The sequence below is a fragment of the Ostrea edulis genome, chromosome 1 (genome assembly GCF_947568905.1).
Source record: "Ostrea edulis chromosome 1, xbOstEdul1.1, whole genome shotgun sequence".
Classification (NCBI taxonomy): domain Eukaryota; kingdom Metazoa; phylum Mollusca; class Bivalvia; order Ostreida; family Ostreidae; genus Ostrea; species Ostrea edulis.
In genome coordinates this window covers 17,046,269-17,072,621 of record NC_079164.1, presented here as the reverse complement: position 1 = coordinate 17,072,621, position 26,353 = coordinate 17,046,269, and the positions used below count along the sequence as shown (strand labels likewise).

General features: G+C 36.3%; 1 protein-coding gene across 2 annotated transcripts; it reads right to left on the bottom strand.

Moving 5' to 3' along the window:
• Positions 1-31: 31 nt before the first annotated feature.
• Positions 32-25,963, bottom strand: LOC125662333 (sodium- and chloride-dependent taurine transporter-like). Of its 2 annotated transcripts, XM_056152926.1 has the most exons (14): positions 25,777-25,963; positions 22,817-22,948; positions 19,831-19,975; positions 15,095-15,292; positions 12,898-13,030; positions 11,458-11,592; positions 7,467-7,570; positions 6,846-6,970; positions 5,762-5,874; positions 4,117-4,254; positions 3,911-4,013; positions 1,465-1,565; positions 1,058-1,228; positions 32-297 (listed from the first exon to the last, which is right to left on the bottom strand). In XM_056152926.1, the coding sequence occupies exons 1-14, from the start codon at positions 25,949-25,951 to the stop codon at positions 196-198; spliced, it is 1,875 nt and encodes a 624-aa protein (XP_056008901.1). In that variant the 5' UTR covers positions 25,952-25,963; the 3' UTR covers positions 32-195. The 2 variants fall into 2 exon arrangements, with proteins under 2 accessions (XP_056008901.1, XP_056008902.1); XM_056152927.1 differs by lacking the exon at positions 32-297 and having other exon boundaries at positions 1,085-1,209.
• Between the last annotated feature and the right edge of the window lie 390 nt (positions 25,964-26,353).

Below are 26,353 nucleotides of genomic sequence, written 5' to 3'. Positions count from 1 at the left end.
ACTCTCGACAGGACGTAAAACAAACAACCAATCCAAGTTTTGCATGAAAGTTTAATTTGTGTCCAGAAGATGCACACTGACAATACGAGCAAGCCTGGCAAAATGCATATCATAATGACAAAGATTGAGATTATTAATCATTTACCGTAAAAAGTAGACTATTAACATTCAATACATGTAAGGCAATATAACATTCTAGAAATGATTTTTCTGTATCAATAAGCTTTCATCTTTTATCATCCACTCTTCACAAAGTTGCTTTCTTGTTAAGTGTGGCTTAATTGACGTCCGTAGGCGCTGAAAATAAATATTTAAATGATATCATTAAATATTGATGCTCAAATCATTTGTAAAATACGTGACATTACGTTTTCATGAAACGAAAGAAACACAAGATAGGCCTTAAGATCCTTAATAGACGTCCCGATCTATCGTTCCTCAAGATATATATCATTGAAAGGTACCCTTTTCACACCATAGCGAGCTAGCTAATGCGTCAAGCAAAGGAATTTTAAACTACATGTATCTAAAATTTTGTAATCAGCCATCCAAATTTCCGTAGGGATCCGGGTTAGAATAAGTCCTCAGTACTCCCTTGCTTGTCGTATTAGAGGCGACTAAATGGAGTGGTTCTTTGACTGAGACCGCAAAGAAACGAGGATCCGTGTCAAACGTGTGGCACGATAAAGATCCCCCATGTTCAAAAGCCGTAAGCACCACAATTTAAAATCAGATCCTTTGATCCGCTCACGTATATCGCTACACAAGGATCTAACGAAACCGCATACGGAGGTCACTTTAAGATCCACAGTCTAGTTTCTGGTGAAAAAGGGCAATTATTGCAATTACGAAACCAAAGGTGTGGACTGCAAAATTTTAGGACTATGCCCGGCACGTATGGCCTTTGAGCATGTGTGTGGTCAAGTTGAAAAAATAAGACATCACACACGAACACAGTGTTTTCTCAAATACCTGTACGCCTGTCATACAACTTTTATGAATGACAAGATCTATAAGAAGTGAAGAAAACAAATAACATTGAAATTATCTATTTTACCTCTCTGAAGGAGCCCTTTAGAAACAAGAGTTTAAAGATCACGTAGATAGGTATGCAGCACATGGATACCAGAGCTAGCATCAGTCCAAAGCATTGAGCCCAGGGTGGATAGTCATACACGTTATTGTACTTGAGTGGTTTAAACGTCACCACTTGAAATGCAAAAATTCCCTAATTTAAAGAAATATCAAATATACAGTATACAACATATTTAAATAACAAGAATGTTTAAAATTACATCTAATTTCATATTGCAGATAAAGCACTTGTATTATGCTAAACAATAAAAGTCAAACAAACGGAATCTAAGTTTTGTGTAAGTACTTAATATATTATACTAAACAATTAATTTCAAAGAAACCGAATTCAGAAATTTGATATACATTTCGTGTGTACAGGTGACATACCGCTGATACTACAGGTGTAATGTATCTCCAACAATAGTGGAACAGCCTTGGTATTCTGTATCCAATCATCAACTCAATGGCGTCGTAGAATTTATCCGCCCCTGATAACATTGAAGATGGGGAATATGACTACTCTATTCACAAGCACTTTCAAGTTTGAAATACGCAAGCTTGTTAAGAACCACACACATGTAAGAAAATCTAAATGTATGGTGATGTAGAACAGGAAGGCCTCTACCAAAGTCGTACATTTCATGATCCCCGGGATAGGGGTTCTAACCCCAGGACGGGGCCAAACATGGTATATAGTGTTTATGTGTAAAACACTTAAATAACATCTTCTTTAGTGCTGTTGATACTATATTGACACTAAATAGATATTTAGAGAGAGCAGGTAGTCCTTTACCAAAATTGTAAATTTGATGATCCCAGGGGTAGGGGTTTTGTTATCAGGGTGGGACCAAAATGGTCAGTTATTAAATGTGTGAACAATAGACATTTTTAACTTCTTCTTGATAACTATCATTCCAATTCTTTTCAAATTTAGCATAAAACATATTTGGACCAAGGGGAACATAAGTTGTAAATTTCAGGATTCCTGCACCCCTGGGGCCCTAGGGGCAGGGCAAAAAGTGCCCAAAATTGACCAATTTTCAAAAATCTTTTTCTCAAGAACTGGACATATGTAAGAAAAACTAAATGCATGGTGATATAGAGCAGGAAGGCTTCTACTAAATTCGTAAATTTCATGATCCCCGGGGTAGGGGTTCTGACTCCAGGACGAGGCCAAACTTGGTATATAGTGTTTATATGTAAAACACTTAAAAAACATCTTCTTGAGTGTGGTTGATACTATATTGACACTAAATAGATATTTAAAAAGAGCAGGTAGTCCTTTACCAAAATTGTACATTTGATGATCCCAGGGGTAGGGGTTTTGTTATCAGGGTGGGGCCAAAATGGTCAGTTATTAAATGTGTGAACAATAGATATTTTTAACTTCTTCTTGATAACTATCATTCCAATTCTTTTCATGTTTGGTATGAAGGATATTTGGAACAAGGGGGACATATATTGTAAATTTCATAATCCCCGGGGTAGGGGTTCTGACCCCAGGGCGGGGCCAAACTTGGTATATAGTGCTAAATGGATAGAGCAGATATTTTTCTTTTTAACCAAAATTGTAAATTTGATTTTCTCCAGAGTAAGGGTTCTGACCCCAAGGTGGGACCAAACTTTGTATATAGTATGTATGTGTAAGTTTGCTGATACTGTATAAAATCTACATGCATACTTAGTTATAGTAGAAAAGGATATACAAAAATGGTGAATTTCATAACTCATGGTTAATTATCTCGTACTAAAAATTAGTATATGATTGGCTATTGCATTATTGATAGAGGGGAATTAATATCAGCAAGTGTTCTATGGAAATGCGGGAGGAATTTTATTGGGTGGTAATTAGAGTGATGTTTTAGTCGTCAGAAGTCAAATATGTTCAGTTGTTAACGGACGAGGTTGGACGCAGACCAATAGCAATGGGTCACCTGAGTGATTTAGGTGATATAATACAAATACATCATATGAAAGGCGAAGATAAGTAACAGTGATCAATCTCATAACTCCTATAAGCAATACAACATAGATAGTTGGGCAAACACGGACTCCAGGACACACCAGGGTTGGGATCAGGTGCCTAGGAGGAGTAAGCATCCCCTGTCGACCGGTCACACCCGCCGTGAACCCTATATCCCGATCAGGCAAACGGAGTTACTGTAGTCAAAATCAGTGTGCCAAGAACGACCTAACAGTCGGTATGAAACACGTCAGACAGCATTTGACCCAATGATAGGTTGTATTGACGAACTAGATCGTTATAACGACCATAGAATTTGCGAAATGCTGACTTCAATCGAGACTGTTGAAACCCCTGTACCATCAACTTGTTTGTCAGTAGCTTGCCTTGATTTAAAAACTGACCATACGCAGAACAAGCTCTTGCGTATCGTGAGAGATATAAACACTATATGCAGGTGATAATGGAATATTGCTACATAAATATGGGAAGTTGACGATGGAGAAGCTGAAATCATCCCGTTTGTCATACAGTTGAGTTGTCAGTTTGCCGTTAATGTCTACTTTCAATAAAATATCTAAGTAGAAGTGGACGTCTCTGTGGAGTCTTTTATTTCGAGCTCACAGGGATATATCGAATCGACATATGAATGAAAGTTATTATTGTTAATAGGCAAATCGTCGTCGACAATATCATGCATACTAATTTGATTGTTACAAAAATTTCAACAATTTACAAAGTCGATAACATTAAGCTGACTTTGAAGTTCACCTCCAGGTCTTTTATGAGATTATCATCTGAAAATAGGAAGTTCTCAAAAATAAGCACCTCTTTCCCGACCAACATTTATCGAGATGTGATGCTAATTACCGAATATCCATCCAATGACGATAGCCTCCCAGAAGCAAACCCAGAGCAGAACCATACCAGAGGCCGAGTAGTAATCAAACAGCTGGAACACATACATCCCTCCCTAAGAGAAATTTATTTTGTATGTATACATGTGAATTGACTTATTGTGATGATGATCATTATTTTGTAAGATTTATTAAACGAACAGATCAGTATCGTCTTACCCGTGATACCATTGAAAGACCGATGGTGAACCAGATCACACAGGCTACAGCCGACAATATCATTCTGCCCTTGACCTTGTAGAACAGACGAGGAAACATATCGCTCACGTGTCCCATAGCTGATTCTGTCATCACAAACTGAAAAACGTATCGTTAAATTTTGAACATTTTATGAATGTTTTTTAATATAATTAAACAGTTAATTTTCCATAATTAATTATCGAAGATGCCAAATGGTTATTTCTCTTTATCCATGGATCGGGAACAGGATTTCATGAAACTTTTACAATCAGTAAAAAAAATTCAAAGTGTAAAACTGCGATTTACTATTTCAATGACAGACAAAAATAAGATATATAAACGTTTGTTGATATTGTTAGAAAACCTATTCAGAGGCTCTGAATGATACACGATTACATTTGTGTCTTCCCGTACACATACTGATTTTTATATGCTATGATATATTCAATAGAACCGAAATCTTTATATTTTGATCACATTTTAATTTTATCAACGATTATGATTAAAGTTACAAACAAAATTATCATAATGGCACATTTTTCAACAAAATAAATTTCAGATTTAGAGCTAATATTGCTTTGAATGATTATAATTTCATTTAAGATAAAATCTTGTCTTAGTCTAGTCGTTTGGACACTCGCTTCGAAATCTTTACAAAGGCAATTCAAGCTGTAACTGACGGTAATTTTTTAACTATCCAATTATGCACCAAATAACATCTATCGGTAAAACTAATATAATTCTCAAGATTTGAAAAAAAAAATCAGCAAAATAAATAAAGGAATATTGTTTGAGAGCACACCTACAATGTACGTTTCGTATAAACCGCCATTGCGTCGAAGACACGGATATGGGAACGATGATTGCCGAACATAATTGGGTTGGTGAGACCGAGGTCATATACAAAGACGCATAATAACTTGAGTAACTACACGTGTCGTTAGTTTTAAAATATTACATCGTTTCAGGAATGACTAGAAGTACTCTGTAAGTGTAATAGGTAATAATTACGCAAATGTGCCACTCAAATGAAATTTTGATAGTGAGTTTTCTATCAAATTGGCATAATAAATTGTTTACAAATCTGACACGTGCTCAGTGCCTCTCTTTCGCTTTTTTCCGAACTGGTGGCCCGTAGTACGAGGTCAATGTACATCGGAGATTAAGAGCATGAATTAGGATGACAATGATTCATGAATCGACATTTTGTACTGATTTGACGGATTTAATGTTTCAGACTCACTCTGATTCTATTAAGTTTAAATATTCAATCAGAAAATATGTTAAATACATGTTCTTTTATTTTACATTTTATTTGCCGTGAGATACAGCTTGTATTGCTTTAAGTTCAATTCTCGATCCTGATCTAAGACGTTTGATATAGGATAGGTGTAGATGTATATACATTTTTCCTTCGCCAAGCGCACAGCATACACGTAATTAGTGAAAGTCACGGAAAGTTTTAATACGATTTTTAAACGGTTATCCCGTGTGTCTCGGTAGGCTTTGACACGATCAAGAACTTACTTATACGGCTGTAAGCAACATGTCGGGGCACTTCACCTAACGCTGATGACGTTTCTACATGAGTGAAAAATTCTCGTAAGAAATATACAACACATACCTGACTGTCGATCCCGATCAAAAATAGCATAAAAAAGAAAAGAATTGACCAAAGGTGTGGTAGAGGCATCTGGGAAATAGCCTTCGGATACACTATAAACACTAGACCCGGTCCTGAAATAGAAGACAAAAAAAAAAAAAAACGTCCATATTAATTTCCCAGAAATTTTGCATAAGAATTTAGTATTTTAGCCATTACACATGTAATTAAAAAATCTGATCCATATCCCCACTTTTTAATGTTCCATCTTCATTTCCAGGCAAGACTTAGTAACTTATGTTCAAGTTGTTGCATCATATCTCTTATAATAACAAAGTTTAATTTATTCGATTTTACAACGAATTCATTTCGTTGAATTGAAGAGACGGGAAGGGGGAAGAGAAGTATTGATATATATATATATATATATATATATATATATATATATATATATATATCCAGTATTTGAAGCTTAATTCTGTTCAAGAATTGGTAATATTAATACCAAAACTAATGAGTCATCTGTTAAAAAAAATTAAACAAGCATTCTGAGAGTATTGCATAACATTACATAGTCCCATACTGGTTGCAAAAATTAATGTACCACAACAATATTCAGAGTTCATTTTCAAGGACCATAACTAAGTGAAAAACGGACCATTACCAAATTCAAACTTGATCTGTAACTTGTTATGGCAAAGCAATCTACCAAATATGAAATGAAACTCTGCAAGCACAACAAACGAAGTCTGAAAAACTGCTTATTCATGCTATTTTTCTAAGTCCAAGGGCCATAACTAAGTGAAAAATCAACATACCGAGACGAAATTCGCACTTGATCTATAACTTGTTATGACAAAGCAACATACCACATATCAAATAAATATCTGCAAGAACAGAGAAAAATAGTGCGGAAAACTGAACTGACGGACGGACAGAGCGCAAGTCCCTTTCGACTCCGTCGACTAATAACAAGCACTGTAAACCCATTTTTTCTTTTTGATTTCACGATTCCCCTTCAATGTAAAAATCTACTTACAAAAAATTGACAATACTCCAAAAGTCAAAAGCGAACCTATTTAACAGAGAAGTAATAATGTCAAACCGGATTCAGCGACTTGATCTATGTCGAGATTCTGTTGATGCGCCATGAACCCCAGAACAGAGAACACGACAAAGCCACCAAGGATACTTGTCCCGCTGTTCACAGCCGCCACGAAAAGTGTACACCTACAGAATGAAAAGTGAAAACAACGCACAGTGATCAATCTCATAACTCCTATAAGCAATACAAAATAGATAGTTGGGCAAACACGGACCCCTGGACACACCAGAGGTGAAAAAATAATCAATCTTTTTTTAAACAACAAAGTCACCAAAGATACTTTTTCCGCCGTTCACAGCCACCACGACAAGTCTACACCTACAGAATAAAGCTTCTGTTGTGGCGAATACTATTTTCATTATGATTATTCAAAATCAATTTATTACATGACTGTTGAGGATATGTAGTAAATATGTTATGAATATATAGCAAATCTATTTGAAGAAAAGGAATAATAAATGTCTTTGAATGTGTCGGGATTATCTTCGGTTTGAAAAAGATATTCTGAAAAAAGTGGTCATTTGATGTGGGTATCATCAACATTTTATTTCATATAATGTAGATCGCTTTATGAACTACAGAAGATAAATATATTACACACTTGAAATAAAATCTACTTACTTATAAAAATCTGTATTAAACTTGTTATAACTTCCAAGAGTTATCATGGCTCCTATGGCAACAGCTGCAGAAAAGAACACCTGAGACCCCCCATCCATCCATACCTGTAAAATAGTTATTATTTTAATGTATGTTCTCCCTGATTGTTTGTGTCTGTCTTCTCATAGCTTTATGTGTGAAAGATGAAGATATTGAACAGTGATCAATCCATGAGTTCTCTCTGATTGAATGAGACTTCTCTCTGATTTATTTTCACTGTTGGTTTTCTCTGACTGTGTGTGGTTACTTGATCATATACATGGAAGGTGAAGATAACGAACAGTGATCAATCTCATGACTCCTCTAAGCAATACAAAATAGATAGTTGGGCAAACATGGACCCCTGAACACATCAGAGGTGGGATCAGGTGCCTAGGAGGAATAAGCATCCTTTGTCAACCGGTCACACCCGCCGTGAACCCTATACCCTGACATAACATGCTCTCGGGTATCGAATCAACCGGGAGACATACACACAATGTGCAGGTGATAATGGGATCTATGGGAAGTTAATGGTGGAAAAGATGAAGTCATCTCCATTAGTTATCAAGGTAAGAGGTTAGTTTGCCCTTAACATAAGATTTTCAACACAACATACATATGAAAAGGTAAAGACAGCGAACAATGATCTCATAACTCCTTTAAGGAATACATTCATTAATTGATTATGGTTTTACCCCGTTTTGGCAATATTTCAACCATTTTACGGCGGTTCACTAGCTGAAATATGTTTGTAGATGTAGGAGTTTCCCTGGCGGCCACAGTGAGCCTACTCTATTTCGAAAATCAGGGAAACGATCTTTTGCGTGCCAAGGGGGTTGTGATCCTTGACACGTGGCACCCTTTAACGCAGCAACGACTTTACTTTGGTCTTTTGTAGCATATGTATTAATATTAATTATAGAAACCCCGTGGGGATCGGGGTTAGAATAGATCCTCAGTACCCCCTTGCTTGTCGTACGAGGCGACTAAATGGGGCGGTCCTTCGGATGAGACCGCAAAACCAAGGTCCCGTGTCACAGCAGCAGTGGTACGGTAAAGATCTCTCCCTGCTCAAGGGCCATAAGCGCCGAGCATAGGCCTAAATTTTGCAGCCCTTCAACTACAGTGGTGACACCTCCATATGAGTGAAATGTTCTCGAGTGAGACGTTAAACAATATTCAATCAATCGTAGAATGTTTGATTTGCTTTATTTTGGATATTTATTTATTGATAATAACTGAATTTATATCAGATTTTTTTTATATTCAGAAAGTAGTTTGTCTACTTTGGGTATTAGTGATTTCCATGGTGGTGTTTCAGAACTTGATGAGGGTTTTACGATGTCCAAAGGTAAGTTAGAATCAAGTATATGTTTTATTTAACTCGTAGACCAATTGATTTGATACACATCTTGTTTCTACCATATTAATCTTTAAACTGCGGATGGAAAACGCAGTTGAATACAGAATTGTCAGCATCAGCATAAGGAGTTGGGCAAACACGGATCCGTGGCAATTCCAGAGTTGGAATCAGGTGCCCAGGAGGAATAAGCACCCCCTGTCGACTAGTCACACCCGCCGTGAGCCTTATATTTTGATCAGGTAAACGGAGTAATCTGTAGTAAAATCGGTGTGTAAAGAACGGCATAACAATTGGAATGAAACACGTCAGACAGCATTTGACCCAATGACAGGTTGTATTGGCAAGCTAGATCGTTATAACCACCACGGAATTTGCGAAATGCTGACTTAAACGAGATTGTTAAAACTTCTGTAGCATCAACTTGTGTGTCTCGATTTAAAAACTGATCATACGCAGAACAAGCTCTTGCGTATCGAATCAGTTGAGAGATAACGTCATATCCAGTTGAATGGAGAAGCTGAAGTCCTCCCGTTTGTTGTATTGTTGGTTTGCCGATATCATCGATGTTCAATGAAATATAAAAGTACGAAGCAGATGTGGAATACTGTGGTGTCTTTTATTTCGATTTGGCTGGGGTTATGAAAGAGAATGATTATTCTTTAATAGATAAAACGTCGTTGATATATCTAAATGTCGGTTTGAAGGCCACAGCAAATTTTTTCTTCTCATGCGGAAAATGTTAAACTATGCCTAAAAAGAATATAAAAACAGGTCAGCTAATAAAAGAGAATAATTCGTGCCTATGGGAGTTCCAACACACTGTTGGAAGACCTGATCACCACACACTACGAAAATATTGTCAATGAGGAACTCCAAATTCTTTTTATTATCAACCTCAGAATAATTGTGCGAAGATTCAGAATGTGTGAAATAGATGTGGAAAACTGTGGTGTCTTTCATAAAAATTTCACTGGGATATATTGAATCAACATATGAATTGAATAAATATTGTTAATAGATAAAACGTCGTCAATGTACCGAGACGTTGAGTCTATGGTCACAGCAAAGTATGCCTTCGTATCATGCAGAGAAGGTTTTGAATGAATTCTGCCTCATAATAATATAAAAACATGTCAACTAATAAGGGATCACAATGTTTGCTCTTGAGAATTCTAACGACGTAATCTACATAGATACTGTCAATGGACATCAGTATCTTTTTAATATCAACTTGTACTTGTGTTTACAATCCGGCTGGTTTTTGATGGAGTAATATGTTGGATGATTGATCACAAGATGATTTTCGAATTCCAAAACGTAAATGCCGATTGTTGGTGAAGGAGTAATTGCCTCTTTGGTTTTAAGCGGCCATGCCATGAGCGGGGTTCGAACAACTGCGACCGGTCTCTGATTGTATGCAGTTATTTTTTTTCCTCATCCGATCTCTGATTAATTGTATGTGAGGTTTTTTTCAGATCAGATCTCTGATTGATTGTATATGGGTTTTTTTTTGTACCCCCCGCAACAAAGTTGTGGGGGGTATACTGGGATCGGTGTCCGTCCGTCTGTAGACGCAATGGTTTCCGGGCTCTAAAGTGTTATCCTTTCCACCTACAGTCACCATATCATACATATGGACTACCCACGGGACGAAGATGTTCTCTATCGGTTTTGGGGTCCAAAGGTCAAGCGCAATGGACATCGAAGTAGCCATATGGTTTCCGGGCTCTAACGCGTGATCCTTTTCACCTACAGTCACCATATCATACATATGGACTACCCATGAGACGAAGGTGTTCCCTATCGAATTTGAGGTCAAAAGGTCATTCGCACTGGACATTGAAGTACCAATATAGTTTCCGGGCTCTAAAGTGTGATCTTTTTCACCTACAGTCACCATATCATACATATGGACTACCCATGGGACGAAGATGTTACTTAGGCTATCGATTTTAGCGTCTAAAGGTGAAAGGTCAAGTGCACTCCTAGAGAAAGAGACTACCCAAAGTTTTGTCCTGCCCTTTCTTTTTTACACTCACGAAAGAGGTAATTTATACCTATTAACACCCTTTGGGAGATTGGGGTAAGCGGGGGATCCTTAGTGAGTATTCCTCACAGTACCTCTTGTTTTCTGCCCGATCTCTGATTAATTGTATGCGAGGTTGTTTTTTTTCCTGATCCGATCTCTGTTTGATTGTATGTGATTTTGTTTTCTGATCCGATCTCCGATTGTATGTGTGTGGGTTTTTTCTTGATCCTATGTCTTATTGATTGTGTGTGGGTTTTATTCGATTATGTGTAGCGCGAATATGAGTTTTCTTAAGCTTTGATTGATCTCTTGCATGTTAGTTTTGTGTTTCTTAAAATTTATAAGAACGGAATCAAGGAGGAAAAACACAGATTGATTTTGTGAGGATAGGAAAAATATGTCTGCCCAACTCTTTATTTAGTATTCCTTATAGGAGTTGTGCTATTGATCACAGTTCGTTATCTTCACCTTTCATAATACTGAAATACATTTTGAAGGAGTAAAGTGTATCTCTACATGACTTCATTATTACTTATTGGACTGCAGAGTTGTGGAGAAAACTAAATAAATGAAGATACCTGTGCATCCTTCAGACGTGTGAAGTCTGGTTTGAGAAAATATTCTATTCCTTTTGCGGCTCCTGGAAGGGTAACTCCACGCACCAATAATATCAGCAGAATTACGTAAGGAAAGGTGGCCGTGAAGTAAACAACCTGCACACATAGAAGTCGTAATTAGTCATGCAAATACTTGTTGAATGTTTTAAATCCATTTTTTAAATATCATATGAACAATAACAATACTCGACATCAGTTATAAAGGTGATGCAGTTATAAGTGACTAATGTAAAAGTTATACGATACCAATTTTGATGCACCAGATGCGCATTTCGACAAATAATGTCGCTTCAGTGATGCTCAACCGAAATGTTTGAAATCCGAAATAACGACAAACTTGCTAGAGCTATTTTAGGGGAAAACAGAGTGCCAAAAAGTGGAATCAAATTCGTCTAATGCATTTTGATGAACTTTTTAGGTTTATGCAGATGTATCCCAGCTCAAACATTATATTGTCAAATTTTACAGATTTCAAATCGACAAGATTCAACCTTTTATAATTGATTAACTACATAAATGTTTCGGTAGTGTGCAATGATTCATATACATGTAATAACTTAATTTATATGGCGGCCGCCACTCAGTTTAAATCATTATAAATATGGCTGTCACCAGTTATTCAATTCCTCTCTCTTTCTCTATCTCTCTCTCAAAATGAAAGGGGTGCAATCCCTCCCAATGCTTAGTAATATGTATGTGATATATATATATATATATATATAAGCATTAAATTATTGTTTTTCGATTGTACTGTTAAATACGTAGAACCACGGGGCTGACCCTCCGGGTTTTTTTTGACAACGTTCAATTTCTATTATTTTCACATGCAAACTATAATTATTTTCACATTTGAAATAAGATTAATTGGCGGACTGGCCCCCACCACACTCTTTTGGTGGTAGTAATGAATGGTAAAAATGAAATAATGAATGAACTGATCAATTGAAGAATGAACGGAGCCCCCTCCCTCCAATTTAGGAGTACGAAGTTTGGACAAAAGAGACATTTTAGGTTCCTTTTCTGCTTGTCAACAATTGTAGAAGACAATTTCTCCTCCGACTGTCCCTATACACTTTGAAAAACGATGCTGCGTGTTTGATTACTATTCTAAATCTTTCCAAAATAATCACTCAGCGATACGAATTACATTGTTTTTGCAATTGGCAGTCGCCATATATGAATTAAGTGGCGGCCGCCAGATAAAATAACTGGCGGCCGCCTTTTAATTTATATGGCGGCCGCCAGATAATAAGTGGCGGCCGCCAGTTAATTTATATGGCGGCCGCCAGTTAATAAGTGGCGGCCGCCACATAAATTAAGTGGCGACCGCCAGTTAAATAAATATTAATTCTATACCCTGGCACCTATCGGCTTTCGTAATAATGAAATTCATCAACTTACCTTCCCAGTCCATTTTACACCTCTCCAAACACAGAAATAGACGACTACCCACATCACTAACAGACATATGGCCAGGTGAGGTACAATTCCAACCCCATCTTCTATACCACTAGAAATCTGGATCACCTGGTTTCTTGTAAAAGATATACATTATAGTTGAGGGTACCTAACAACAACACAGGTCATGGTTTTAGAATGGTCATTTATTTAGCTCATAAATGACTTCAAAATAGTGCAATAATACGTAAGTGAAAGAGGCCTGTGGGCCACATCGCTCATCTAAGCACAGAGTTGTATCCTTTTCCTAGCCCACGGAACCATGGTTGAAATTTTCTCTCCAATAAATTAAAAAATGTTGCAAATAATTTCATAATTCAGGGCCTATTTTACACTTGCTTTCATAAAATCTAGTGCATTACATATTCTATGCGAACCTTAATTTGTTCCAAAATGCGACAAAGATAGTCCCTTTTGTTTAAAAAAAAAAAAGAAGAAAGATTTATACCATACATATTTTTGTAAACTTTGGGGTCTCCCTTGTTCCCCTCTCCTGGACATTTACAGTTTGAACAAACCTGTACAACATTTATAAGCATGCTTCTATAATAATTAAACTTATTGTTAATGGTCATCCCTCCATGGTTTGGTTTAAACAAACTTATATCTACACGAAATAAGCATGTTTCCTTGGATATTCGTTTTAAGATTTATAACCTATTTGTTCTTTTTTTGTTTTAAAAAGATGGAAGATTTTTTCCTTTCTACATGTATTTCTATGTAACCTTAAGAAACTCCATCATGTCCCTTTTTCTGGACTCCGAAAATTACGGTTTGAACAAACTACTGAATGTGATAAAGCTTAGTCAAAAGTTTTGATAATCTATGCACGGTTATTTTTGGGAAAAGCTTTTAAAGACACCACACCATTTACAATAATTTGCTGTTATATTCCCTTGATAGTTACTGAGATGAAGGTTTTCAAGAGACACCAAAGAATTTTCTATATTTTATCCTATTTACTATTTTACACTATTAAAATTTATTAAAAACACATCAATTATACGCTACTTACTTCTTCATACTTTAATAATGTTCTTCGTGTAGACGTTACACGACTTATGTTTTCCTCAGCAGCATCAACTGTTGACATGATCTGCCATTTTAATGAAAGCACTAAATACCCAATATACTTAAAATCTCAAATACCTTAAAATTGATCAAAACATTATAGTTGTGATATTGTACCTAGAGAAGGAAATTGAACATTTTTTGGAATTTGTTATTTTTTTTATTATTATTATTATTTTATTTCAATTAGATTATCTTTACCCATTTTCCCCTTCTTTAAAGTTTGAGGTATTTCGGGTCTTTAGTGCGTTTCTCAAAATGGCAGTTAGAGGCAGGAGTTAATGTTTTGTAAAATAAGCGAACCAGATACGACGAACATAGAGAACTTTATTTAAGTGTGAGGAAGTAAGTAGCGTATAATAGATGTGCAATTTTAATTGACAGGTCCGAAATCTTCCACACTAGTCTGAATTTCACTGCTGTCATATGCGAGAAACGACTCCGTGACCTGGACCGGTAAATGTCCTAGTAAAAATAAATAAGTGGAATCGAGAGAACGATGACGTATACCTCTGTTATTTTAAGAACCTGTGGCTTGAAATATGGCATGCACGTACTTAAAACATCAATCTATGCAAGGTAAACGACGAATTACGCATAGCGTACCTAGTTTTAAATTTTTTTAGGCATTTGAAGCGAGTGGTTAGTTTTTTGGGTTTTTTTTTTTAATCTGGGTCAGAGTTAGACCCCTTTCTATATTGATGGTACAGTATCACAGAGTACGGGCCCAAAACGGGCTTAGCCCCTGTGTTTGAACCTTCGTCGAAGATTAGCTGAAAAGGTCTTAATGGTTACACGTAAATGAGATTATAAGAAATTTCAAAGTAAATACATACAAAATATCATAGTGAACAATGCCATAAATCATTTACTATCAATTATGTTTCATTTTATCTTTAACTATTTGTGTAATCGTATATTCCTCTACTTGTACTAACGGAATCCTGTATAATATATCTGCTTTTATTTAGCATCACGCCCTTTTTCGATTATTAGACCATGCATTTCGTGTCTACACTGGGGTTAAAAGCAAGTGTCTGACACATAAATAATTAAATGACCAACTTACTCCCAAAACTCGACAGCAGGATCCACGGGGTAAATGTTGTCTACGGAACAGTTTGCGGTGGAGAAACTGTGGTTGCCGTGGTAGAAAGTGTCATTCTTGTGAGTTAGATTCTCCAGTTTCCCAATGTTTATAGAGGTATTAAGGCTGATATCGCTCAAACACAGACGGGTGTGTAACTCCTGACTGGATAATGCACATCTACAACACACGGCACACGTCTCGGTAAAACGATGAAACACATCAACTTAGAATTCCAATAATTTTCATAACAATTTTTGCTGATGAGGCAGGCATTTCCCTACAAAAACTACTTGGATATACCATTTTATAAAATTCAGTCAAAACTAATCACAGTATTTATTTTGTATTTTTCTTCATAGTGCAAATTATGATGAATAGAAAGCACAAGGATACCATTTTGGGTGTTTTAGAAAGCAATCAATTCGTAGATTTATTACAAATTTGAATTCTATATTCAGTACATGTAGATCCATTTCTGTCAATTTGTGAAAAAGTGAAAATAAGGAAAACTGGTCAATCTCATAAAGTACATTATTATATATGAGTTATATAATACATACTTTATGCATCTCTGATATGAACACATGCACGCGCCCTTTATCACTCACCCTGTATCAGAACCCTTTATTTCACCCCTTATCGTACCTTTCTGGAACACCTCTGTAGTTTTAATTCGAAGTACTTCGGATTTTTTCTGCTTGGTGATATAAATTTTGTAAACAAATGGTGAAACAAAGAGCAAGACAGATAGAAATGGGAGAGAACGTTGGAATCGTTAGCGAGGAGAATTTGAGGAATTGATTGAGTTGAAATGTAGGTCCAAATGATAATGATAAGTAAAAAATATCAAACTATATAAAATTAAAACAGTTTATAGAAATTGCTATCTTGTTTTATTGACCATACAGTACATGTATTCATTTTATATCTTATATTATTAAAAAAAAACAGTAATCGTTGTTTTTCTTTTTCATACGTTAATAAGCCCTTAAAATTCTCTATTTTCAAATATATAATAAAAAGAACAGAACAGTATATATGCCAAAATCTGCATCACACTCTATATCAACCCTCGATCAATATCAGCCCAAGATATTGGAATCTCGAGGCACACTAAATTTGAAGCCCTTCACCGGTCTTGGTGACGTCTCCATATGAATGAAAAATTCCCACGTGGGACGTTAAATAATGATACAATCAATCGTCATTGTTAAAGACACTTGTTTGTCGGTGTTCCTTCCATTGTTAAACTACTTACATATCGTTGTATTCATTGTTACAGAGATTGACCTGTCTGTGTTCTATTTATTGTTACAGAGATTTACCTGTCAGTGTAGTATTCATTGTTACAGATATTTACCTGTCAGTGTTGTATTCAGTGTTACAGAGATTTACCTTGCATTTATTGTTACAGAGATTTACCTGTCAGTGTTGTAATCATTGTTATAGAGATTTAACTGTCAGTGTTGTATTCATTGTTACAGCAATTTACCTGTCAGTGTTGTATTCATTTTTACCGAGATTTACCTGTCTGTGTTGTATTCATTGTTACAGAGATTTACCTGTCAGTGTTGTATTCATTGTTACAGAGATTTACCTGTCAGTGTTGTATTCATTTTTACCGAGATTTACCTGTCTGTGTTGTATTCATTGTTACAGAGATTTACCTGTCAGTGTTGTATTCATTGTTACAAAGATTTACTTGTCGGTGTTCTATTTATTGTAACAGAGATTTACCTGTCGGTGTTCTATTTATTGTTACAGAGATTTACAGTTCCTGAAACTTTCTACTTTCCACCTTGAACGATGAGCGAACGGTGAACGCACACAGAGCGAACGGTGGACGTACGCAGAGCGAATGGTGAAGGCACACAGGGCGAACGGTGAATGCAATCCTGTGAACGGTGAACGGTGAGCGCATGATGAACGCATAATGGTCTATTCATTCGGTATATATAGGATTTTCTTTTTACCTTAGATTGTACTTAGTTTATAATTAAGTAGAGAATATATAAATATGAATACTTCTGTTTGTTCATTTTTGTGCAAGTACTGGATGTATATTTTTCATGAAGCGATCGTAATTTTCACATCAATGCACGTAACAATCATGCACAAACAAAAGAAATTTTCATATGCACATTGTTTACAGTATTATATGTACAGATACATGTATACATGAAAAATAGAAATATACGAGAGGGAGTCAATAAGTAAACAGCCTAACGTATTTCTGGTTGAGATCCACCTCTTCTTTTTCGATGCAATTACCCTCTAGTGTGATGCACTTAGACCAATAGTGTTCAAGTGCCATCAGCCCAAAACTGAAAAAGTCAGGGTCCTTTCCATTGCCCCACTCCTCAACTACCGTTACGACTTCTTCGTAAGACCGGAAATGACGTCCATGGATAACATGTTTCAAGTTTGGGAATACGAAGAAGTCGCTAGGAGCTAGGTCAGGTGAATAGACAGGATGTTATATTAATTCATACCCATTTCGCTCTACAGCATCCATTGCAACTTTGCAAGTGTGGAATCTTGCGTTGTCCTGTTACAGCAAAACACCTTTAGAGAGTTTACCACGGTGTTTTTCACGAATGGCGGTTCTCTGCTGGTCTAGCAAGTTTGCAGAGTACACTCCACTTTTTGTACTTCTCTTGGGTAAAAAGTCCAATATAATAACGTCTTTTGCGTCCCTAAATACTGTGGCCATAACATTGCCAGCAGATGGTTGCGTCTTGAACTTCTTTGGCCTCGGGACCTAATCCCTACCCACTGACGACTCTGAGCTTTATTCTCTGGCTCATAATAATGAGCCCAAGTATCATTTACAGTCACCAGACGCAAACGAAAACCACCCTTTGTCCTAAAACACTTCAACAAGGCGCTTCATACTGATGCTCTGTTTGCCATTTGCTCATCGCCAAGGAATTTGGGAACCCAACGGACTGTTAGCTTGTGCATACCTAAACGATCATGTAAGATTGTTGAAACGCTACCATGTGAAATGCCTAATGCCTCCGCTATTTCTTCCACCTAAATTCGCCTATCAGAGTATACCCGATCCCGAACTTTCTTACACATTTCTTCGTCGGTGGCACCCAGACCTGGCTTCATCTTCTAAAGACGTTCTACCGCGTTTGATTTCCCCTACCCAGAATTTAACCTGTGCATAAAATGGTGCAGAAGACCAATAAATATCGGCTAACTCGCCTTGTATTTCCTTGCTTGTTTTACCTTTTAAATACAAGTACCGAATTATAACATGATACTGAACTTTAGATGAAAAGCATGTCTTTCCTTCACTAGCCATGTTTGACATTCAATATCTTATTAAAGAATTACTCGATACGCGTGCAATTTTGTACACAGGTATAAAACATGTATTGAAACAAGGCATGAAAACCGTGACCGTCTCGGTCAATCGGAATTGGGATAGGGTGGTTACTTATTGACTCGCCCTCTTATATAATATAATGTTTAGAATTCTTCTCGTTTTCATAAATCATGAATATTGGTGCAGCATCTCGGCATACTACACGTATTATATATTTTGACTTAAGATACATAGTATTTAATTTCTTAATACAAGAGTGTAAACAATGCATGTAAAATAAAGATAGTCTAGTACATGTAATTAGCGCCAAGAATTTACAGGTGTGTATGTTTGACTTCAAAATTTACGAGCACGGTCGTTTGGATTCCACACAATTAAAAAACATCCTCGAAAAGAGTCGAGATAAATGCATTAAACAAACAACATGGGTGGTATAGGTACCTCATGTTAACACTTGAACGCTTCTAAATAGTATAAAAGGTTTATTCCCACGTAGATGATTTTTTCTATTCTTTGATATTGATGAGTGACCTGTAGTTTTCTTTGAATTTTCGCAGTTAATAATCCTGATATTTGCATTTTATAAATTAAATTTCTGATATAATAAGAAAGTTTACTTTCACTCTTACGCACACACTCCTTGTTCAATTTTGCCTTGCTATGAAAACCGGTCCTTTCACTTTGGTGGTGAACAATGAACGCACGGTGAGCGCAAAACTGTAAACAGAGAGCGCACAGTGAGCGGACGGAAAATGGTAAAGTGAAACGTATCAGGGACTGCACCTGTCAGTGTTGCATTCATTGTTACAGAGATTTACCTGTCAGTGTTGTATTCATTGTTACAGATATTTAACTGTCCGTGTTCCATTCATTGTTACAGAGATTTACCTGTCAGTGTTATATTCATTGTTACAGAGATTTACCTGTCAGTGTTGTATTCATTGTTACAGAGATTTACCTGTCAGTGTTGTATTCATTGTTACAGAGATTTACCTGTCTGTGTTGTATTTATTATTACAGAGATTTACCTGTCAGTGTTGTATTCATTGTTACAGAGATTTACCTGTCAGTGGTGTATTCATTGTTACAGAGATTTACATGTCAGTGTTGTATTCATTGTTACAGAGATTTACCTGTCAGTGTTGTATTCATTGTTACAGAGATTTACCTGTCAGTGTTGTATTCATTGTTACAGAGATTTACATGTCAGTGTTGTATTCATTGTTACAGAGATTTACCTGTCAGTGTTGTATTCATTGTTACAGAGATTTACCTGTCAGTGTTGTATTCATTGTTAAAGAGATATACCTGTCAGTGTTGTATTCATTGGTACAGATATTTACCTGTCTGTGTTGTATTCATTGTTACAGAGATTTACCTGTCAGTGTTCCACTCATTGGTACAGACACTCCACGGTAAGATTGAACTCGTACTCATGTAGAGGTAGTAGAGCCCCCAAGCCAGAATCACTACATAATAACAACTGCCTAAGAAGACGATGATGAGGGTCGATATCCCAATACCTGTCAAAAGTACAAATATTTATCAACTACCACATTCTAATGACCTACATAATTCCAGTAACTAATTAAGAAATTTTAATTACCTACAAAATTTTTCATACTTACAGGATTTAATAACTTTTAAAAATTCTAATACACCTAGAGAAGTTGAAAAGCTACGATTTATTCAAACGTACAAGCTATAATAGCTTACGTAATTCTAATACATTACAAACATCGAATAACCTACAGAATTCTGATAACTTATAGAATTTCATCTTTACTACATGTAATCAATGGAATACGCCGGTTTCGAGATAAGTCCGAGTTATTTCCCTTTGGAGAACTCTCGTACTTAGTATGGTGCAAAACAACTTGTTTACATGCGGGAGTGGAACATATATTCATCACTGCATAAATGAATCTCATCGGTAAGTTTAACATACGCAGTTTTATCACCCAATTTCGACTGATACACAAACTAAGTAAATGAAAAGTATTCAAGAAGTAATTAAATACTTGGAATTCTTTTTATATCTCATTATTTTGTTGCTCCTACCTATCATATCCAGGACATTACTTGTTTCCACTTTAGTAAAACATTTCTTTTGATAGTATTTTATATTTCCTACATCAAGTATTTAAAAAGAAGTAGGTTTTTATACATTTTATCATCTTTCTCATTGACTGTAGTACCACTCTGTCCCACCTAAGCATTCAAAGTTCCACTAAATGCACCTCCTACACAGGAGAGCTCTAATCTCGAAACTGACGTATTGGAATAACGTAATGAATTCAAACATCTTACAACATTAAAATTACCTACATAATCGTAATAAACCACAGAATTTTAATATATTTTCAAATTTGTTATCAAGAATCTTTGGGACAAGGGAGACATAAATTGTAAATTTCAGGTCTCCAGCACCCCTGGGGCCTTAGGGGCAGGGCCAAAATTGACCAATTTTCAAAAATCTTCTTCTCAATAACTACACAGGTGTAAGAAAAACTAAATGCATTGTGATGAAGAGCAGGAAGGAATCTACCAAAATTGTAAATTTCATGATCCCCGGGGTAGGGGTTCTGACCCCAGGGCGGGGCCAAACTTGGTATATAACGTTTACGTGTAAAACATTTAAATAACATCTTCTTTAGTGCTGTTGATACTATATTGAAACGAAATAAATATTTCGAAAGAGCAGCTAGTCCTCTACCACACTTGTAAATTTCATGATCCCTGTGGTAGGGGTTCTAATCCCAGGGTGGGACCAAACTTAATTTGTTATATAGTGTTTATGTGTAAAACACTTAAATAACATCCTCTTTAGTGCTGTTGATACTAAATTCAACTTAAATGGATAGAGCAGGTAGTCTTTTACCAAAATTGTAAATTTGATGATCCCCAGAGTAAGGGTTCTGACCCCAGGGTGGGGCCAAACTTAGTATATAGTACTTATGTGTAAGTTTGCTGATATTGTATATTGATTGATTGGGGTTTTACACCGTTTTTGGCAATATTTCAGCCATCCTACGGCGGTTAACTAATTCAATTATGTTTGGTTGTGGGTGTTTGAGTTTCCCTGACGGCCCCAGTGAGCCTACTCTTTTTCGAACATCAGGGAAACGATCCTTTGCGTGCCAAGGGGGTTGTGATCCTTGACACGGGACACCCTTTAACGTCCCATCCGAAAGGTTAAAAAACAAAAAATAATTCGTGTTTATAAACAGTTGTATTATAAAAGTTTTCAAATTTTTCTGTAAAAGTCGCATTCTTGTAAATATTGTATAATATAATGATTGTCGATATTTGTATAGATATCAATTGTAGTATGCTTGGATTGCTTTATTTCGGATAATTTTTGCTTGAAAATGGCGGAATTTGTTTCAGATTCTTTATATTCAGAAAGTGATGTGTCTACTTTGGGTTTTAGTAGTTTCCATGGTGCACACCTTAGTTGAAGAAACATTTATAAATTACAGTTACATTAAGAAGGAATACTACATTAGATTGATTGTATCGTGTTTAACGTCCCTTTTTTGATATTGGTGAAAAGTGGTGAATATATACAACAATATTTTGAAATTGAAAACTTTGACATTTATTTTGATTTCTTCATAAATGCAGCTTTAGCAGAATTGTTTTTTAAAATCCTACTGCCCTACAATTCAGCAGTCAATCCTACTGCCCTACAATTCAGCAGTCAATCCTACTGCCCTACAATTCAGCAGTCAATCCTACTGCCCTACAATTCAGCAGTCAATCCTACTGCCCTACAATTCAGCAGTCAATCCTACTGCCCTACAATTCAGCAGTCAATCCTACTGCCCTACAATTCAGCAGTCAATCCTACTGCCCTACAATTCAGCAGTCAATCCTACTGCCCTACAATTCAGCAGTCAATCCTACTGCCCTACAATTCAGCAGTCAATCCTACTGCCCTACAATTCAGCAGTCAATCCTACTGCCCTACAATTCAGCAGTCAATCCTACTGCCCTACAATTCAGCAGTCAATCCTACTGCCCTACAATTCAGCAGTCAATCCTACTGCCCTACAATTCAGCAGTCGACACATTAACCCACTAGGCTACGCAGCTAAGTAATAGATCTAAACGTATTAGACAAATATTGCCTTTTATATTTCCATTCATGTTTTGAAAGGAAGTCAACCATTATGACAATGTAGTATATCTCCTTAAGGCATAGTGTTTCAAAATACATAAGTTGAGGCATAGTGTTTCATCTATAAAAGTAATGTCACTTCAAACAAAATCTCATTTAGTTGAAGACAATGATTAAAAAAAATTCTTTACTCATGCAAGGGCTTTCCTTTGAAAAAAAAATCATATATTGGCTAGCATACCTTGAAACAATGGACAGATGACCCAGCACTTCAGACCTCCTCTGGACATATATTGACCAAGGCCAAACTCGAGTAACATGATGGGCAGTCCTCCACAGACAATCATGATCAAATAGGGTACCAGGAACGCCCCTACAAGAGGAAATCAATGATATTCACTGGCAATTGCAATGGAGAAATATATCTTGCCCACAAAATGTTGCTCTTCATCCATTTTCTGGTTTTGATTGATTAACGTCCCGCTGGAGAATATTTCACTCATATGGAGACCTCTTTTGGTTTTGAATCCACACATATATGTTTAATTTACCACATAGTTCAATATAGAAATAACACAAGAAAATGTTCAAGAATTTTGTAAACTTTGAATGTCTAATGATTCTGTAATTCTCTTCGGAATTTGTTGTCGTTTTTATATGATATTCAATTTAATTGCTTGTGTAAAACAAAATATTAAAGACTTCAAAACGTACGAACACAAATTAAAATTATCTTTGAATCCATATAAATGTGTGCGAACTAAAGATATATCTTTTAATGAAAGGTGAAGATAACGAACAGTGATCAATCTCATAAATCCCATAAGATATGATAGATAATTTAATGAAAGGTGAAGATAACGAACAGTGATCAATTTCATAAATCCCATAAGATCTTATAGATAATTTAATGAAAGGTGAAGATAACGAGCAGTGATCAATCTCATAAATCCCATAAGATCTTATAGATAAGTACATAACAAGGGAATTTTCTGCATATTTCTAATGAAAACGTTAATCACCGCACATAAAATAGTGAAGAAATTATGATGAACAAAATGATTCAGGGAAAATTGTTGTGGGTATTCAACATAGATTCCAAAACAATATACTTCCAAATAATTATGCTAACAAGTGTGGATTATATGGGTGACAGGATTTGTGAGACTGATCACCGTCCGATATCTTCACCATTTTATGCAAATGAAATGAAAACTGAAAACATCTCAACTGAATTGTATATACAACAGTACATTGAATGAGAAGTGTAGACGCAAATTAAGTATAATCTCTTATGGATTTGGACGTCTTCGAATGCGTCGATTTAACATGTCCCACAAATTATTTATTGGAGAAAGAAAGAGGCCAAGGTAACGTTTTGACATTGCTTTGGTGAAGATATTCAATCGCACGTCACGCCACATAGCACCGGCTGTTGTCATCTTGAAAAGTTAAGTTGTGCTAAGGGACAATTGGCGCCACTACCGGTTGCAGAACAGCTGTCACATTGTCTTTACTAATGACCAAGTGGGTTTTACACTTACTATAGATCCCGTACTACGTATTAACGCTACCACCACCAAACCCGACACATTCCACGATGCAGTTATCGGTACAACGTTCACAGCGACGTTGAAAAACACATCACCGTCCATCTGAGTGGTGAATCTTGAATTTGATTCGTCAGAGAGTACACGGTGCCATCTTTGCATAAAAAACTCATTCTATCTCGATCTCTTTGCAACTCGAGTTCTGACGTCACTTTAATGCCAATTAGGATTATTCCCACTGCAACGTGACGCAGCTTGATGTTATACATCTAGGAGCAAAGGCGCCTCAGCACAGGATGTCGGCTTATTCTTAGACTATGTATCCACGGTGTATCATTTGCAGTTATTTTGTACAGTTGCTAAGTGTTGTAACCTCATTAAACTAATCTGACGGGACGGAACTTTTGGTCGATCAGTTCGAGGGCGGTCGATATTTATATCAGTCAGTATAAGGCGTTTGCAATATCGTGCTCTGTGAACATTGTATTGACGTTTATAATGTTTCTAGACAACGTAACTGAACTGTAGTCTGGGGTGCATCATTAGGTAGCCTCAGCATATTTACGCAATAAGAGAAACAGTTTCCAACAATATCAGATCTTCTTACCAGATTACAAACAGGTCTGTGACACATGCTTAAAATGTTGGCGCGTGTATCTATGGATGTACTAATCGGGGTACATTCGTAAAAGGTGAAGATAACGAACAGTGATCAATCTCATAACTCCTGTAAATAATATAAAATTACAATTTGGGCAAACACAGACCCTTGGACATTTCAGAGGCGGGATCAGGTACTCGGGAGGAGTAAGAATATCCTGTCGATCGGTCACAACCACCGTGCGTAATATGTCTTGATCAGGTAAAGGGAGTTATACGTAATTAAAATATTTGTGTAAAGATCTGCTTAAATATCGGTATGAAACATGTCATACAACATTTGACCCAATGACAGGTTGTATTGGCAAACTAGATTGTTATAACGTCATTAGAATTTGCGAAATACTGACTTTAAACGATACTGTTGAGAGCCCTGTAACATCAACTTTATCAGTGACCTGTCTTGTTTTAAAAGACATACGCACAGCAAGCTCTTGCGTATCAAATCAGTTGAGATACATAAATACCATATGCAAGCGATAATGGAATATTGCTACATGAACATGGGAAGTTAACGATAGTGCTCAAGGCCGTAGCAGTAAGGGTTCGTTAACTGCGATACGGGACCACCGCTTTTAAGATTATCCGACCGATATGTGATTCTAGCTTTTAAAGCCCGAGCATTTTGCGAAGGAGCAATCACTACATGTATCTATGTTTACGTCTTAGGATTGACGTGGCCATGGCATGAGCGGGGCTCTAACTTACAATCTTCCGTGTACGAAGCGAACGCTCTACCACTGAGCTATCGCCACCAGTTGCGACTACCTAGGAAAACAAAATGCATATACATACCCGATTTAACTGTTATTCTTTAACTACATGTAATATATGCCATATATAGTATATTTTGTATTCTTAATAAGATTTATCAGATTGATCACTGTTCCTTATCTTCACCTTTTTTCATATTTGAAGGTGAAGAGTTAAACTTTGAGATTTACGTATTCTAGATATGAAATATTTACATTAGTGAAAGTTCGTGTTTTACCTCCTCCATTTTTGTAGCACAAATATGGAAATCTCCAAATATTCCCCAGTCCAACTGCATTCCCAATACACGCAAGAACAAAGTCCACTTTACCAGACCATAAAACGCGCTTGTGTTTATCTTCCGAAATATTGAGCACCACTCTATCATTCTGTGGACTCCTTTCTTCGTCCATAGCCAATGATAAGATATATCGAAGTTATATTGAAACGTAAACTTGTTTATTGACAGTCTTCCCTTACAAGTTCACGGTGTTGGTGAGAACGTGACTTGAATTAAAGATATTTATATATAACGTATCTTTAATTTGGGACAAGTGATGGTGGTATGGGATATTGCCGTATTTGGGATGAATGCATTGAATGGAGGAAGCATCATGGTTCTTGTGGATTGGAATTGAGAATTTATCAGTCAAAATTTCATAAGAAAAACAAATCGTAACTTCGAGCTAAAGCCACAAATAGGCCTCTTCAGAGTCAAAAACGATGTTTGGATGACAGCATTTTGTCTTGAAGCTGATGGATGTTCTTTACCAAAGATAATCCTCTAATTTGTTTTCTGATTGTTTCCTCTCGTG